We start from the raw sequence: 18,521 nt of genomic DNA on the forward strand, positions 1-18,521 counted from the left end.
GCTAGCCATTTGGATACAAAATTTGCACGAAGGTAGGTGACGGAGGGTGGTGGTAGAGAGTTGCTTTTCGGACTGGTGGCCTGTGTCCAGCAATGTGCCACAAGGATCGGTGACGGGTCCACTGCTTTTTGTCATTTATATAAATGATTTGGATGTGAATGTAGGAGATATGGTTAGTAAGTTCGCAGATGACACCGAAATTGGTGGTGTAGAAGACAATGAAGAAGGTTACTTCAGAGTACACAAATCTTGATCAGATAGGCAAATGGGTTGAGGAGTGCTGGATGGAGTTTAATTTAGATAAATAGGAGATGCTGCATTTTGGTAAGGCAGCACTTATACACTTAGTGGTAAGGTCCTGGGGAGTGTTTCTGAACAGAGCGACCTTGGGTTGCAGGTTCATAGTATCTTGAAAATGGAGTTGCGAGTAGACAGATTGCTGAAGAAGGCATTAGGCATCCTTGCCTTTATTGGTCAGTGCATTGAGTATAGGATTTGGGAGGTCATGTTGTGGTTGTTGCTATAGAAAAGATGATGTGAAACTTGAAAGGGTACAGAAAAGATTTACAAGGGTTGGAGGCTGAATAGGTTGAGGCTATTTTCGCTGGAGCATCAGAGGTCAAGGGGTGAGATTATAGAGGTTTATAAAATCATGAGGGACATGGATAGGGTAAATAGCCAAGGTCCTTTTCCCTAGGATAAGGGAGTCCAAAACTAGAGGGCATAGGTTTAAGATGAGAAGGGAAAGATTTAAAAGTGACCTAAGGGACAACGTTTTCACACAAAAGGTGTATGTATGAAATGAGCTGCCAGAGGAAGTGGGGGAAGCTGGTATAATTACCACATTTAAAGGCATCTGGATGGCTGTATGAATAGGAAAGGTTTAGAGAGCTATAGACCAAATGCTGGCAAATGAATCTAGATTACTTTGGAATATCTGGTCGGCATGGACAAGTTGAACCGAAGTGTCTGTTTCCGTGCTTACCTCCCTATGATTCTATGATCTCTTTATCTTCGTTCCATCCTCCTTGTTCTAAATCTTCGTTGACGATTACTCTTTGCATGGTTCTCAAACATATTTATTTAACTTCTTAAAACACTCATTAACTCCTCCCTCTTTCTCTGCAGAATAATTTCACGATAAATGTCATAGAGAGACGGGTGGTATGCCTGGCATCATTGCTCTCTACAAAAGCCAAACAGGGAACCCTGGATATTTGATCTAGGTGGGTAGAGGCATGAACAATAAGGAAGTGTCTGGTAGCAGTCGAAATAGGGTGTTGGCATAACTCTTGTATCCCTCTTTTTAAATCAGCACTGAAGGCAAGTCTAGTGTGTATTCTCAAGTATTCCACCTTCATTCTCCTACCCTAACTATTGTCGTTCTGTTTCTTTGAGAGCTTTCTCAATATCAAGACATTCCTGTAGAGAAGGACTCCAGAGGAGAACAGTCCTCTGTGAATGCAGAGCTAAGCACTCCAGCCTTTCCTAGGCATAGCTCAGAGTTTGGCATTTATTTTAACCCAGTCATAAAGTAAATTAATATATAGTAAAACTCACAGCTCCAGTGGGTAGCAATAGATCCTGGTGGCACATTCAATTCAGAGGTGGGGCGTAAGTGGTGCTGTGCTGTTGATGACAGAAAGAAACACATTGAGGTTCCAACCATGGGAAGGTAACCTTATGCAAACAATTATGAGTTGTTGGAAGGTGTGCTAAAGAAGTCAGTACAATAGATTAATGTCCACTTCCAGAACTCCTTATCCTGACTCACTGTTTCCTACCCATTAATCAGTTCTCTATCCATGCCAATATAATACCTCCAACACTGTGGGCTGTTAACTTATAACTTAATCTTTTATGAAGTAACTTGTCACATGCATTCTGAAAGTCCTGATACAACACATCTACTGGTTCCCTTCTATCTATTCAGGTTGAGACTTCCTTGAAAAACTTTAATAAATTAGTAGGCACAATATCCCTTTCATGAAGCCATTCTGACTCTGCATGATTAGATTGTGATTTTCCAAATGTTCTGCTATTACTTCCTTAATTATTGATTCTAGTACTCTTTCAACCATAAATATTAAGCTAATTGGCCTATAGTTACAAGTTTTTGCCTCCCTTTTTGAATAGGGGTGTCACATTAGCAAGTTTCTAATCGTCAGATACTTCTCCAAAATCCAAGGACTTTTGAAAAATTGCAACCAATGCATCCCACTATCTTTCTAGCTACTTCTTTTAGGATCTTAGGCTGTAAGCTATCAGGGCCTTTATCTGCCTTTAGTCCCACTAGATTGTCTCATACTACTTCTCTAGTGGAGGTGCTGGAGTTCTGCTGTTCACACACTTGATAAATGATTTGGATATGAGGGAAAAAAATGTTCAAATTTGCTGATGACAAAATTAGTTGGGAATATAAATTGCGAGGATAATGCATGCAGACTTAACGGGTACTAGAAGAGGATAAATGAAAGGGAATGAAAATGACAAATGAATTACAGCACGATCTGCTTGAGTCAGAGTCAATGCAGTGTGGAGCTGGAGGAACACAGCAGGGCAGGCAGCTTCAGAGGAGCAGGAGCGTCGACGTTATGGGCTTAGACTCTTCATCAAGACTGGCTGATGTTCATTGGGGATGAGCTGGTTGCGTAGGTAGGTGCTGAGAAAGGAGATGGCTTTGTTTCAGTATGTAGTCTAAAAGCTTCAGGGCAGAGGAGATCAGTAGCGGGTTGCAATGGGAGAGGGATCGACAGAGGTCTTTCTGGAGGGCGGAGGACAATTTCTTCAAGGTGTGCACCCTTGGAAGAGGTTTTACAGTTGACTTCAGGCTCTGGCTCCAGCCCAGGTAGATTCTAGCCATTAACGGTTTCAACCATATCCTATTAGTGCCACGTTTGAAGTGGCTATGCGGAACTATGTATTGCTTTCCTCCCAGGAGACAGGAGGCTTCACTGAATCTTCTTTCATCACAGCTGATTTTGGCTGGAAACTGCATGAGTAGTTTGAATAATATTTTATACAAAGCGTTCTAATTTCTTATTTTCATATTCATATATGTTTATAATGTACAAACTTTAATAATAACATATCAAACTTCACCTTGATGCTTCATTACTGTTTTTGTTTTGCTGGCCTGTAGGGTCACGTTAATCAGGAGTTCTTTTATATATTTGTTCATGGGATCTTGCCCATCCCCATTTGCTCTGAGAAGGTAGGCTGGATTAAAATAAGATCACATTGGAAAATAGTTTGTGAAACACTCCTGTAGCCGTTTGCTTCTTTTCGCAAGTACATAATCCTTGTTTTGGTCTTCATACTATATCACGCCCATTAACTGCATTGAATGCTGTATTTACTTTATTGCTTCTATACAAATGCGTTGGTCCTGATAATAATCAAAGGTAAACACAGGGAAAATGTTTGTACCCTGTTGAAGTCTAATAATTCCATCCATTTGAAATGACCTAGACGTACTTACACTTCACTACAGGCCATAAACAGTGCTACAATTAAATGTTTCCTTGTCACACAAAAAATCACAATATTGTGTATTCAGTTACTCCCACCCCTGTTTATGAGTCCTGTTACAAATTGTTACAGTACCAAGCGGGAGAGTTAGGTGAGGCTGTGAATAGTTGATAAGAGATTGTTGGATAATGAGTAAAGTGTGCTAACCAATGTAGTGTGAATTTGTTGGTTAAGTTGTTAGGCTGTTTTGATGTTCAGACATATTGATTGATCTTGTGAGATCACGAAACTTCTTTTGCATACTTTTCAGGGCTAAACTGATGGTATTGACTGTATTTGTTCCCACTGCCTTCTCAAAAACCTGGCCCAGTGAGGGAAGAACACTTGTATTTTCCTGTAAACCTCTGCAATGACATCCACAAATCTTGTAGCACTCTTTGACCTGTTTTGCAAGCATTGCAGCTTCTTCGTGGTCTTTGCTTTTTTAACCCTTTTTGGGCTCTGCTGCATTAGTAAACAGTTTGCCTTTAAGAAGTACATTTTGGCTTTTAGTAGTGCAGACCAACTTGTAGTAAAAGATCAGACAGTCTCAAATAATGATTTAATCCATTATGTGTCAGAGAGCAGGGGCCTCCTTACTTTTGTCAGTAAACTGTTTTTACTTTAGTAGTTTACAAGAAGTAAGGTAAATATTGAAGGCCATTAACTTGTCTTTGACACAGGATAATCAAGGATTGATTTTTGCTTAGAAAACTCAGAGATTAAAAATCTTTAGGATAGTTCAGATGAGACCTGACTGGGGTCAAAAGCAAATACAGTTTCTATCCTTGAAAGGATGGAACAGTTCAGGGTTACCCAGTATAAAAACTCAGTTTGTGAAACTTCCAAACAGTAATGTTTGTTTAGAAATGAGCAGGTTATTACAAACTGACAAAGTCTTAGCTCTTAGATTCGTAAGTATTTGTATAAGAAGACTTTTCAGTTCAAATGGAAGGTCTGGGAAGAGTCAGTTAAGTCAAACTTAAATATTTAGTATCAAAGGGTAACTTCCCTAGATTTTGGTATCTGTGATGGATAGTGTCAGGAAACAGGATAATACTATGTTTTGCTGTGTGTTTTCAGAACTTTAAAATTGTTTTTAAATGACTTGATTGTTTTATTTTGGCTTTTGTGTAGTAACTTATGTTGTTAAAGGTATTCTTCAGTATTTTGCGACTGTGTTTCAGTGACTGACCACAGTGTTAACTAAAATAAAAAAAGAACATGACCTATCAAACCAGACTTCATTCTGGGATTGAACTTGTCCAGTAGTACCATGCACGAGTATCATAAACTAGCCCTATGCAAATTTGAAGCCCCAGCTAAAGCATGCATGCCACGCAACAGTGTATTCAGCACTGGCTGCATGCATCATCATAATAAACACAGAGTTTATATGCTGCAAACATCTCTGTGTACATTCTGATTAATTGCACATCATGATTGCCATACTTGATTTTAGGGGTTATCCAATTTAGACAACTTTTAGCCAGACTGAGAAATTATTGGACCATAAGGATATTTCAGTGGTAGGTGCAGTAAATATTGCAGCTAAAAGTGAGCATTAATAATTGAATTCTTCATGGGACTAAGCGAGCATGCAATTTTTCAAAATCTTTTGAAATGTTGCATTTCATCTGTTATTGTAAAAAAAAGTGAGCTAAATAGTCATTGTCATCCCATAGTGTTGCAAGATTTTCAAATTGAAATTAGGTTCAATTCAAAAAGTCATGGAAGTGTTACATTGCAGAAGGAGGCAACTTGGCCCATTGTGTCTATACTGGCCCTCCAAATGAGCATCATGAATCAGTGCCATTCTCCTGCCTTTTCCCCATACCCTTGCACAATGTAAACAATGAGCTAATATCCTTTTGAATGTCTCAGTTGAACTTGCCTCCATTACACTTCCAGGTAGTGCAATCTACATCTGAAACACATGTGAAAAAGCTAATTTGCTTTCATATCCTCCCTACACTTTGCTTTTTCACCACTTGTTAAAAATATCTGATGACTGCAAAAATAGTTACTACTGTTAAGCCAATTATCAGGAGATTTACTGCATCAACTTACTAATAAGACTTCATGAGACTTGATCGTCTCTGGGAGTGCTTAGTTTCTCCTTAATAGCTATCCCACATGAGCGCAACTGAAATCAAAAATTCAGAGGTGGTTCAGCTTTTCCAGCTTTGCATTTTTATCTAAATTTTGCTAAAGGAACACCAGGAGCAAGGATCAGTGTTCTGATTGTTATCTCAAATCTGACTATCAAATAACATTTGACTCTGTTGCTTAACTAGATTCTATCTACCTGTGCTGTAATGATATTCGCAGGGCTCCACTTCCACCCTTTTCAAGAGAGTTCCAAAGACTCACTGCCCTCAAAGAAAAACATTTCACCTAATTTGCTTTACAGGGGTGACCTCAGATTTTTAAACAATCAGCCCTGTTTCTAGATTCTCCTATGAAAAAAATATTTGCACGAAATCTACCTTGTCAGGACCTTTCAGGTTCTGACATTTCAGTCCAGTCATCTTTTATCCTTCTAAATTCCAGCAGACACAAGCTAGACTGTCCAACCTTTACTCAGAAGACAGCACGCCCAATCCGGATAATAATCAACTAAACCTCTCTGAACTGCCCCCATTTACATTCTTCCTTAAATAAGATGACCGTTACTGTGCAGAGCACTCTAGACATGGTTTTACCTGTGTCCTGAGTAACTGAAGCATAATGTCCCTGCTTTTGTATTAAATCCCTCATGACAAATAATAACATTCTAGATTACTTGCTGAATTTTCATGATGCCTTTTGTGTACTGGATTGCCAGTTACATTTATCTGTGGACATCCCCATTCATGCATAAGTAGAAGCTTCTTTCAGGTATTGTTAACTGCACTTTCTATTGTAAATTACAGGAGGAGATGGAGTTAATGAAAATTGTAGATGAAGCCTTGGTGATACAGCAGGATCTCAATAACAGACTATTAATTAAAAAGACACACGTCAAGGATGCACAAAAGGAGCTTGATGAAGTTAGGAAGAAATTATCTAACATCAGCAGGTATGTTTTGTTAATTATCAAAGTACCATTAGACATCTGTTGTGAATAAACAAACTACTAGCTGGACTAATAATTCCAGTTAAAGCAGAACCAGTCATTTGTTTTTCACATTTTGGTAATACTTCAAATTTATTTTTTAAATATTTTAAGTTATTGATGGGAAATTTGATATGAATCAAATACAATGTACTTCTCAGAGTGAATAATCACTAATATTTTGTGAATTACAAGACAAAATCATTGATATTTTATTCGAAGTGTGGTGGTGAAAAGGGAATGGGCAGGATGTTTCCCCTCCCTTGCAAACAGGGAAGCCCACTCAAGCTTGTGTCTAATTGGGCACATAAAGTCACTCAGCGGACTTCCAACCAGAGTCCCTTCCTGTAATAGCAATGTTTCTTCCAATACTCCCCCCACTGGGTTCCCCTTGCCTCCCTGCTTGAGGCTGCTGGCCTCAGAGATGAGAGATCAGCAGCCATTGTGAATGACAGCATTATATCAGAAGCCAAAGTTTCTAGTGACCCTAATTTGGAAGTCCATGAGCAGCAAGCATGTGATATAACTTAGAGGGAGGGGTCGTGGGTCGGGGCCCGCAGGAGAGAAGGCAGGCAGGTGTGTATTCAACAAAAAGGATGAGGGTGATTTCAAATGGCTGTCTCATTCATGTCCCTGATCGTCCTCAGATTGAGACGCTGGCAGGTGGGGGCCACTCAGTAATACTGGTCAGAATGGTATCCAGTGATGTCGCCTGCCTGGATCTTAACTGCCTACCTCGGGAAGGTTGTGGGGAAATTCTCCAAAGGCTACCTGCTCACCTATCTTGCCCTCCTGTCAATTTTACTGCCCTTTATCAGGAAGTCTTTATACACAGTTCTAGTTCCTTGTACTAAATAAGTTTAATTGAATATTAATTTCATTTGATTTATTTTGTCACATAGAATCATACAGCATGGAAACAGACCCTTAAGTCTAACTCGTCCATGCTGACCATGTTTCCCAAACTAAACTCGCCCCATTTGCCTGTGTTTGACCCATACCCCTCTACATCTTCCCTATTCATGTACCTGTCCATATTGTCTTTTAAATATTATAACTGTACCCACATCTAACACTTTTTCTAGTTGTTCGTTCCACATATGAACCACCCTCTGTGTGGAAAAAAATTGCATCTCAGGTCCCTTTTAAATCTTTCTCCTCTCTCCTTAAAAATGTGCCCCCTAGGTTTGAACTCCCCCACCCTACAGAGAAGACCTTTGTTATTCACCTTATTTATGCTCCTCATGATTTTATAAATTTCTATAAGTCATTCCTCAACCTTTTTACACTGTAGTGAGAAAACGCCCCATCTCTGCTTATAACTCAAACTCTCCAGTCCCAGCAACATCCTGGGAAATCTTTTCTGAACCCTTTCCCGTTTAATAATAATCTTCCTACAATAGGACAAGCAGAATTGTATGCAATACTCTAAATGTGGCCTCACCAACATCCTGTACACCCCAATATGATGTCCTAACTCCTGTACTCAATGAAAACTGAAAGAACTGCAGATTGGTGAATTAGTAACAAAAGCAGAAGTTCTGGAAAAGCTCAGCTGGTCTGGCAACGTCCGTGAAGAAGAAAATCGGAGTTCATGTTTCGGGTCCTGAGTTCTGAGGAAGGGTCACTGGACCCAGAACGTTAACTCTGATTTTTTTTTCTTCACAGATGCTCCCAAACCTCCTGAGCGTTTCCAGCAATTTCTGTTTTTGTTCCTGCACTCAATGGTCTGAGATATAAAAGCAAGCATGACTCACTAATGTCCTTCAGGGAAGGAAAGTGCCATCCTAGCCTGGTCTGACCCTACATGTGACTCCAGACCCACAGCAATGTGGTTGACTCAACTACCCTCTGGGCAGTTAGGGATGGGCAATAAATGTTGGCTTAGCCAGCAACACCCTAATCCTGTGAACTAATAAAGGAAACAAAAATGCTAAACACCTTCTTAACCACCCTGCCTACCTGCCTCACAGTTTTCAAAGAACTACATCCTTTGGGTTTCTCTATTCACAACATTGCCCAGTGGAGTCATGATCGCCTGTTTTAATTATTCTGGTAGATGCTAAAAACTCCAGTGTGCTATTTTACAGATAGGAAAAACCTTTTTGCTCATCTTAAAGCTTCCACTTTCAAAGAACTTGAACATTTCTTCCCAAAACTCAGTAAGATCCAAACCCTTCTTAAAACTTCTCCATTTCACAATTTGGGATTCTATTTCTTAAGATCATACCAATTAGGAGCAGGAGTGCACCATTTAACCCCTCAAGGCTGCTTCATGAAGATCCTGGCTGATCTGTTTGCGACCCCAACTTTACATCCCTGCCTGTCCCCCATATTCTGTGACTTCCATGTCAATCAAAAATCAATACAGCCTTGAAACATATCCAACGACCCAGCCTGTGATAGTTTCTTTCAAAAAGTATTCCAAAGACTAATAACCCACAGAGAGAAGAAATTCTTCCTCATCTTCACCTTAAAAGAGCCACCCCTTTGTTTTTAAACTGTGAGCCCATGTTCAAGATTACTCAGTCTCTGTAAGGAGAGTGGTCTTAAAATTGCCTTTCACTGGTTTCACCACTGTCTCCTTTAATTTAAAGCAGTGTCTGAATTTTACCAGTGGTGAATGCCCTCTGCTGGTTTATATATTCCTGTAAAATCTCCAAGCATGAAAACACCCAGCTTTGTCCAAATGTGGAATTTTAGCACTTTTTAAGTTACTCAGCTGTCTTTCTATCAAGTGCCTGTGAAGTCTATTAATTGCACTTAGCTCACGATTTAGTTCATTTGGAACCTGCCCTTTCAAATCTTAAAAATGGAAAGAACTGTGGGTGCTTGTGGCCTGGGTACACAGGGATAGAGTGAAAAGAATTGTTTTGCATGCTATCCAAATCATAACTTGTATGTTTAAAAGGCATTAATGGTCTCTTACGGGGTTGTGACCGGTTAGAGACCAGCAGGTGGGAAGTAAGCTAGATAGTTTTCTTGTTCAGAAATGCAAGGACTTGATGGCTAAAGGTTTCCACAATCCGTAGTTTGTGTTGTTCTGTATTTCTGTTGTCATCAATCCTTTTTCTGGTCCCTATTTTTCTTGCAAACATTGTAGACAGGAATATTGAGTACCCATTCCTCCCATTGTTTGGGTCAAGTCTATGTTACCACACAAGGACTCCAAACTCTGGAAAAGGCCATTTAGCCCCGTCAACTTCTTCTAACATGCAATAAGATCATGGCTTGCTTGCAACTAATCTCCACGTGTCTGCCTTTGTTTCATATTGCATAATACACTTAGTTAACAATAATCTGCCAAGTTCAGTTTTGAAGTTAAAAATTTATCTAGCATAAATTTTGATTTGCAGAAGAGTTCTAAACTTTATGGAAGCATTTCCAATTTCACTTCTGAAAGGTCTGTCTATAATTTTTAATTGCTTAGTCCTAGATTTCCCAACTAATGGAAGTAGTTTCTCCCAATCCCCCAAATGTATTCCCTGTAATGCTTCGATCAAATTACCCTTTTGCCTTCTAAGTTCCAGGCAATACAATTCTAATTATGTAATCTTTCCTGGTAATTTAACCATTGGAGTCTAAGTTCCATTTTGGGTGCACTGTTCCCTGTGCTCTGTGCGTAGTCTCACCTAAGGTTTTATACAGCTAAACTGTGACATATATCACATTGTATTGTAGTTTTCTAGTTATAAAAGATTAATTTCATCTGTTTCCTCCATTCATTCAAGGTTTTTCTATCTTTCCCTTTCCGAAATGTTTTGGCTATTTAGTGAAGTCCTGAGAGAGTCTGGCATGGATAAATCTAAATCATAAGCCAAATACGGCCTGTGAGCTGTGAATTATCATTACCCGATCTATACTGCTTCGAAAATTGCCTTCCTTTGTGTGATCAGCAAGTTGGAAATGTGACTTTCTATCCAATTTTCTAAGTCATTTACAAATACAATGATTAGTTCCAACACAAATTCTTATGGGCTACCATCAGTTGTGTCCAGCCAGTTAGAACTGTCCATATTTGTGCTCTTCCTTTTCCTTTGATCACTTCTTATGAGGGCTTTTATCAAACACCTTCTGGAAATCCACATAAATAACATCAATAGACATTCCCTTGTTTACTGCTTTAATCACTTCATCAAATAATTCAATCTGATTTATTTAGACCTGACCTTCGTTTGTGTTTTTTATATATCAAGAAGTGCTCTTACACACAACTGAATTTTTATCCCCCATCACCTTGTCACCTGTGGTATTTTTCATCTGTTAACCACCACCGGTAAATTACTTGTGTTTTTCAGTTGGTTAATTTACTTGCAAAGCCCATTAAGAGCAATACAGACCATCAAAGGCAAGGGAGAGGAAAAAGGGTCTGAATCAAAACAGAGTTAGAAGAAGAGATAGAGCATTCTACCTCTAATCTGCCCATTATAAGTCAATGCTTACTATCTTATTAGCTGAACACTTTTGAGTCAATTAATATCACTTGAATTAGGTAATGCCCTTACCTCTGGACTGGAAAGCATGAGTTCACGTCCAACCTGCTCTAAATAATAACATCTCTGAGTGGGTTGATTACCTCACTAGGAATTCAGAACAAATCTTTGCAGACAGTTGAATAAACCAGATTCATAAGTCTTTTTTAAAAATCTTCTACAATCCTTAACTGAAGGAATATGTAGTTGCTGTAAGCCATGCTTTGAAGACTATCCCTTGTCTTTAATCAAGCCTTTTAATGAATTTTCCCACTCAGCCAGTTTGTACCTCATGGCTTCATAATTTCCTTCATTCAAATTTATCACCCATGATTTAGATTGAACTACTTCATTCCTAAACATAATGTAAAATTCTGTCATATTGCGGTCACTCCTAAAGATTTTCTAGATCTAAAAAAGGGTTAGTCATCTTGTCAGCTCTTCAACATAACCTGTCCTTAACACACAACAGAAACCCATCATCCACAGCTTTAGTGTTCATTTGCTTTACCCAGCCTATATCCAGACTGATATCACCCATAATTACAATGTTGCCAATGCTACATACTTGTCTAATCTCCTGATAAATACCATATCCCACACTATTTCTACTATTTGGTAGCCTATGAGTAACTCCACCCAATGTCTTTTGCCCAGTGCTGTTTCTTAGCTCCACCCACATAAGTTCCACATGTTATTCTTAGATTAGAATATGAATGCAAGATAGCAAAAAAACATAAAAATGGATTGCAAAAGGTATTATAAGTACACTTTGATTGATATGGCTGTAAACGGATTTATTTAAGAAAGAAAGCATTTTTAAATCATTTCAATCCACCACCTGTGAATAATCAAGATACATGACTGAAAATGATTTACAGGTTTCCTACCCATATTGAGGTACAGTTATCAATGCCTTAGTAAAGTCAAAAAAGCCTTTGAAAATGCTCCAATTAACATTGTTCTGGCCAAAAGAAGTAGTTTAATTTTTAAATCTTCACTGAATGTCTGTAAATGCAAATTATCAGAAATTTGCAGTACTGATTTAATTCATCCTGGATGAGTAACCAATTTAGTGGAAAGGGCTGGAAGTCTCCCACTATCTTTTCAGCTAGGGCTAAATCTTGAAGGAATTTGAATCCCACTTAAAAAGCACAGTCTTTTGAAAAGATTTCAGAAAGATTGTGCTCATAAAAGTCAAAAGTCAACACCAGTAAATGGGATCTTCAGCATGTAGCAATTTAATATTTGAATGATTGTTGGTCAGAAAGCTATTACTATCAGTTTTTGTGATGGGGATCCTGCCAGGCAAGCACTGAAAATTATTTACACATGTTTCATCACGGAGTTGGTTTCTTTATTCTTACTTGATCTATGAGCATCACTGGCAAAGTTAGTATTAGTTGCCCACCCCTAATTGCAATTGAGAAAGTGATGGTCTGAGAATCTGGTTTCATTTACGAAGCTCTGCAATTGTTTGTATTCAACAAAATAATTTCCATATTTTGTCTTAAAAATAAATAAAAATGGGCATTTCTTTGTCATTGATTATTTCTGTTTATATCAGTTAATACCTACCTGAATTACAGAAAATTGCTTGGGACATTGTTACGTTTTTGCAATTTCAATAAAGCTACCCCGAAAAATGGACCTCTTTTCTGCCCCTTCTGAAAAGAGCTACTTCATTCTGAGACTCCGAGTATCTCACTTTTTTTTGCTATTATCAGCAATAGCTTTTTTTAAAGACATTCATTTTAGTCACTGAATTTATAACAGTTGATCTTACTGGAATTTTTTGTTTGCACCCTACCTTTTAAAAAACTTAAAGTAACTTTGCCAATCAGTAGCATTGCCTCTGAAGCAAATGTTCTGAATTACCTTTTAACAGAGGAGCTCCGGGTTGCTAACCTGTACATTGTGATACAAGAGTTGCCTAGATTTGAGCAATGTTTTAAGATGCCTTTTACAAGGTTTCTTGAGTTCTAGCTTTAAAATGAGTGGGTTCTAGTGTACATTGGTATGATTTTACCACCAAAGAAAATAGCAAATTCCAGTTTAGAAGGTGGGAAGGGAGCTTTTTAAGCTGAAGGGAAACTTTAGCATTTGAGTAGTCCTGTGAAGATTTTGGATGAAGATGACTGTATAAACTGGTACTCTTAGATTCATAGAATCAATTAATCTAGACTATAGAACCCTTACAGTGGGAAAAAGGTCCTTCAGCTTATCGAGCACCAGTACTCCGAAAAGTATCCTACCCAGACCCCTACTATATCCTTTGACCTCACACTTAGCATAGCTAATCCACCAAACCTACACGTCCCTGGACAATTTCAATGTGGCCAGTCCACCCAATCTGCACATCTTTAGACTGTGGGAGGAAACCAGAGCACCTGGAGGAAACCCGCGCAGACATTGGGGGAACATGCAAACTCTACACATAGTTGCCTGAGGTTGGAATTGAACCTGTGTCCCTGGCTCTCTGAGCAGCATTGCTAATCGCTGAGCCAGCATGGCCGCCCCTTTTTTTTAACCCACTGTACCTGGTAATCCCAGTTCCACTCCCATCCAAGTACTTCCCAAGCCTTAGTCTGCTGAGCTTCCAAGATCAGACGAGATTTGACATTTTCAGACTAGTATGGCCCTTCGTGAGAAGGAAATGTAATTTAGCTCACTTATCTTTGAGTAAAGACTTAGTGATAGCTCTAGATCAGAGTGTTGGGTTAAAGCCTTGAAAAGGTTACTTAAAGCTGAGTAGATTTAAGCTTACATGCATAATAGCTCCAGGAAGAAGCTATCTGCATTTACAGTATGTAGGTTAAAGTAACAAGTGACTTTAACCAGTCAAGATGTTAGAGACAGGCACACTCGAGTACTGTAGAAGTGGTGTTTTGGGGTATTGTGCAAGGTGTATTTTTAGATGCGGTATCACTGGTGTGTTCTGTGAACTATACAAAAGCTGTAGCTTTTTTTTTCCAATTTATAAACAAGTGTTTTGCGATTCATGGAATTGTACTGTGTTTAAAAATCTTTGAATTTGTGTTATATATAGGTAGCTTGGTTTACTCCGTTTTATTTTCATCTCTTTTGCTAATAAACTTCTGTTTTACTGTCAAAGCAAAATGTACAGTATTGTCTTTATGTTTCAGCAAGGTTTGTTAAAATCAAAATAATTCAAAGATCTATCAAACCATGTTTCCGTTTAGCATGACATCAGGTGGGAACATAGCAAGTACTGTTGAGTGCTGTATTTCCCTGTTTTACTTTACCTAATTGTAAAATGAAAAATATTTACAATTTAACTTATTGCATGCCAAAAAGTAATCAAAATTTGACATGATGATGTTTGTGTCCAGGGAACTAGCAAAACTTCAGAAAGAACACGTATGTTTGGAAACTTCAATAGAACAAAAAAGATTGGAGAGACACAACCTTCTACTTGCCTGCAAAGTCCAAGACGTACAAATTGAACTTCTCCAAGGCAACTTGGAAGAAATTGGTGAGGTAGGCATTACGTGATCTTTTTCCTTTCAACTTGTGAATATTTAGTTGTCTGCTGTTCCAACTGGGACCCAAACACTGGTAGGAAAGAAGACTTCTAGCCTCCATCTATATGCATAGATTATCGTCCAATGGGAGTAAAGCTCACAACTCGCCAAAGGTCGTCACACACAACTTGATTAAGCAGTTACTAAGAGTAAACATGCTTTCTTGCATATACATTCAATGGCACATATGTTACAGGTTCTATTATGTAGATGATACATTTTGCTGAAGGCTGCAGATCACTGCGCAGCTAATGAGAAAACTGTGAAGGTGCAGACAATACCCATTAGAAGCCATTACCCAGAACTAAGAATGGGATTAGATATACAAATACCACTGTCCAGTACCAACAATCGATTTGTGAATATCCTGGCTGATATTGAATCCGCACAGTTGTTCATTGATCTGTAACTAGTGTCCATGTTGTGGTCAGGAATCAAATGTAGCCACTATTTTATGGTATTTTGTACTGTTCATTATAGTGTCCACATTGGGGCACTTCAAACTTAGCTTCTTCTTGGAATGTGGATTATGATGGCAAAGTAATATGATTATCCATTCATTTTTGCCATTTTTACTGGGTCCTGATTTGAAGCGCCTTAATACTGAGTCAGTTTCTAAGTTACTTCAGAAGGCATTAATAATCAACAATATAATAAAATGTGAGGCTGGATGAACACAGCAGGCCAAGCAGCATCTCAGGAGCACAAAAGCTGACGTTTCGGGCCTAGACCCTTCATCAGAGAGGGGGATGGGGAGAGGGAACTGGAATAAATAGGGAGAGAGGGGGAGGCGGACCGAAGGTGGAGAGTAAAGAAGATAGGTGAAGAGAGTGTAGGTGGGGAGGTAGGGAGGGGATAGGTCAGTCCAGGGAAGACGGACAGGTCAAGGAGGTGGGATGAGGTTAGTAGGTAGATGGGGGTGCGGCTTGGGGTGGGAGGAAGGGATGGGTGAGAGGAAGAACCGGTTAGGGAGGCAGAGACAGGTTGGACTGGTTTTGGGATGCAGTGGGTGGGGGGGGAAGAGCTGGGCTGGTTGTGTGGTGCAGTGGGGGGAGGGGACGAACTGGGCTGGTTGAGGGATGCAGTAGGGGAAGTGGAGATTTTGAAACTGGTGAAGTCCACATTGATACCATATGGCTGCAGGGTTCCCAGGCGGAATATGAGTTGCTGTTCCTGCAACCTTCGGGTGGCATCATTGTGGCACTGCAGGAGGCCCAAGATGGACATGTCATCTAGAGAATGGGAGGGGGAGTGGAAATGGTTTGCGATTGGGAGGTGCAGTTGTTTGTTGCGAACTGAGCGGAGGTGTTCTGCAAAGCGGTCCCCAAGCCTCCGCTTGGTTTCCCCAATGTAGAGGAAGCCGCACCGGGTACAGTGGATGCAGTATACCACATTGGCAGATGTGCAGGTGAACCTCTGCTTAATGTGGAATGTCATCTTGGGGCCTGGGATGGGGGTGAGGGAGGAGGTGTGGGGACAAGTGTAGCATTTCCTGCGGTTGCAGGGGAAGGTGCCGGGTGTGGTGGGGTTGGAGGGCAGTGTGGAGCGAACAAGGGAGTCACGGAGAGAGTGGTCTCTCCGGAAAGCTGACAGGGGAGGGGATGGAAAAATGTCTTGGGTGGTGGGGTCGGATTGTAAATGGCGGAAGTGTCGGAGGATAATGCGTTGTATCCGGAGGTTGGTGGGGTGGTGTGTGAGAACGAGGGGGATCCTCTTGGGGCGGTTGTGGCGGGGGCGGGGTGTGAGGGATGTGTTGCGGGAAATACGGGAGACGCGGTCAAGGGCGTTCTCGATCACTGTGGGGGGAAAGTGGCGGTCCTTAAAGAACTTGGACATCTGGGATGTGCGGGAGTGGAATGTCTTATCGTGGGAGCAGATGCGGCGGAGGCGGAGGAATTGGGAATAGGGGATGGAATTTTTGCAGGAGGGTGGGTGGGAGGAGGTGTATTCTAGGTAGCTGTGGGAGTCGGTGGGCTTGAAATGGACATCAGTTACAAGCTGGTTGCCTGAGATGGAGACTGAGAGGTCCAGGAAGGTGAGGGATGTGCTGGAGATGGCCCAGGTGAACTGAAGGTTGGGGTGGAAGGTGTTGGTGAAGTGGATGAACTGTTCGAGCTCCTTTGGGGAGCAAGAGGCGGCGCCGATACAGTCATCAATGTACCGGAGGAAGAGGTGGGGTTTGGGGCCTGTGTAGGTGCGGAAGAGGGACTGTTCCACGAAACCTACAAAGAGGCAGGCATAGCTGGGGCCCATGCGGGTGCCCATGGCCACCCCCTTAGTCTGTAGGAAGTGGGAGGAGTCAAAAGAGAAGTTTTTGAGTGTGAGGACGAGTTCAGCTAGGCGGATGAGAGTGTCGGTGGAGGGGGACTGGTCGGGCCTGCGGGACAGGAAGAAGCGGAGGGCCTTGAGGCCATCTCCATGTGGAATGCAGGTACAGGGACTGGACGTCCATGGTGAATATGAGGTGTTGGGGGCCAGCGAATTGGAAGTCCTGGAGGAGGTGGAGGGCGTGGGTGGTGTCACGGACGTCGGTGGGGAGTTCCTGGACCAAAGGGGAGAAAATGGAGTCCAGATAGGTGGAGATGAGTTCGGTGGGGCAGGAGCAGGCTGAGACGATGGGTCGACCAGGGCAGGCAGGTTTGTGGATTTTGGGAAGGAGATAGAAACGGGCCGTGCGGGGTTGGGGAACAATGAGGTTGGAGGCTGTGGGTGGGAGGTCCCCTGAGGTGATGAGGTCGTGAATGGTGTTGGAGATGATGGTTTGGTGCTCGGGTGTGGGGTCATGATCGAGGAGGCGGTAGGAGGTGGTGTCGGAGAGTTGGCGTCTGGCCTCGGCGATGTAGAGGTCAGTGCGCCATACTACCACTGCGCCACCCTTGTCTGCGGGTTTGATGGTGAGGTTGGGGTTGGAGCGGAGGGCTGCCCGTTCTGCGGGGGAGAGGTTGGAGTGGGTGAGAGGGGTGGAGAGGTTGAGGCAGTTAATGTCTCGACGGCAGTTGGAGATGAAGAGGTCGAGGGAGGGTAGGAGGCCTGGGGGTGGTGTCCAGGAGGAGGACTTGTGTTCGAAGCGGGTGAAGGGGTCAGTGGAAGGAGGGTTGGGTTCCCGGTTGAAGAAGTAGGCATGGAGGCGAAGGCGGCGGATAAACTGCTGTATGTCCAAACGTGACTGGTATTCGTTGATGTGTGGTTGTAGGGGGACAAAGGTGAGCCCCTTGCTAAGGACTGACCGTTCGTCTTCAGTCAGTGGGAGGTCTGGGGGGATGGTGAAGATGCGGCAGGGCTCAGTGTGGCTGTCTTCTTTGGGGTTGCTGGCTGTGGAGGTTGTGGGCGGAGCGATGAGGTCGTCGGCCATGGGCGGGGTTCTGTCGGCCGTGGGCGGGGTTCCGTCCATTCTCTAGATGACATGTCCATCATGGGCCTCCTGCAGTGCCACAATGATGCCACCCGAAGGTTGCAGGAACAGCAACTCATATTCCGCCTGGGAACCCTGCAGCCATATGGTATCAATGTGGACTTCACCAGTTTCAAAATCTCCCCTTCCCCTACTGCATCCCTAAACCAGCCCAGTTCGTCCCCTCCCCCCACTGCACCACACAACCAGCCCAGCTCTTCCCCCCCCCCACCCATTGCATCCCAAAACCAGTCCAACCTGTCTCTGCCTCCCTAACCGGTTCTTCCTCTCACCCATCCCTTCCTCCCACCCCAAGCCGCACCCCCATCTACCTACTAACCTCATCCCACCTCCTTGACCTGTCCGTCTTCCCTGGACTGACCTATCCCCTCCCTACCTCCCCACCTACACTCTCTCCACCTATCTTCTTTACTCTCCATCTTCGGTCCGCCTCCCCCTCTCTCCCTATTTATTCCAGTTCCCTCTCCCCATCCCCCTCTCTGATG

The 18,521-nt window shown here is 42.0% G+C and overlaps 1 protein-coding gene across 1 annotated transcript in view; it reads left to right on the forward strand.

Annotated features, from left to right (window-relative positions):
• Window positions 1-18,521, forward strand: part of LOC125460833 (structural maintenance of chromosomes protein 1B-like) — a 148,035-nt gene that overhangs the window by 65,716 nt on the left and 63,798 nt on the right. Inside the window, exons 18-19 of the mRNA XM_059652374.1 lie at window positions 6,426-6,571; window positions 14,433-14,580. Coding sequence (XP_059508357.1) covers window positions 6,426-6,571; window positions 14,433-14,580 — 294 coding nt within the window. The remainder of the gene's footprint in view (window positions 1-6,425; window positions 6,572-14,432; window positions 14,581-18,521) is intronic.

This window comes from Stegostoma tigrinum, chromosome 18 (assembly GCF_030684315.1).
Source record: "Stegostoma tigrinum isolate sSteTig4 chromosome 18, sSteTig4.hap1, whole genome shotgun sequence".
Taxonomy (NCBI): domain Eukaryota; kingdom Metazoa; phylum Chordata; class Chondrichthyes; order Orectolobiformes; family Stegostomatidae; genus Stegostoma; species Stegostoma tigrinum.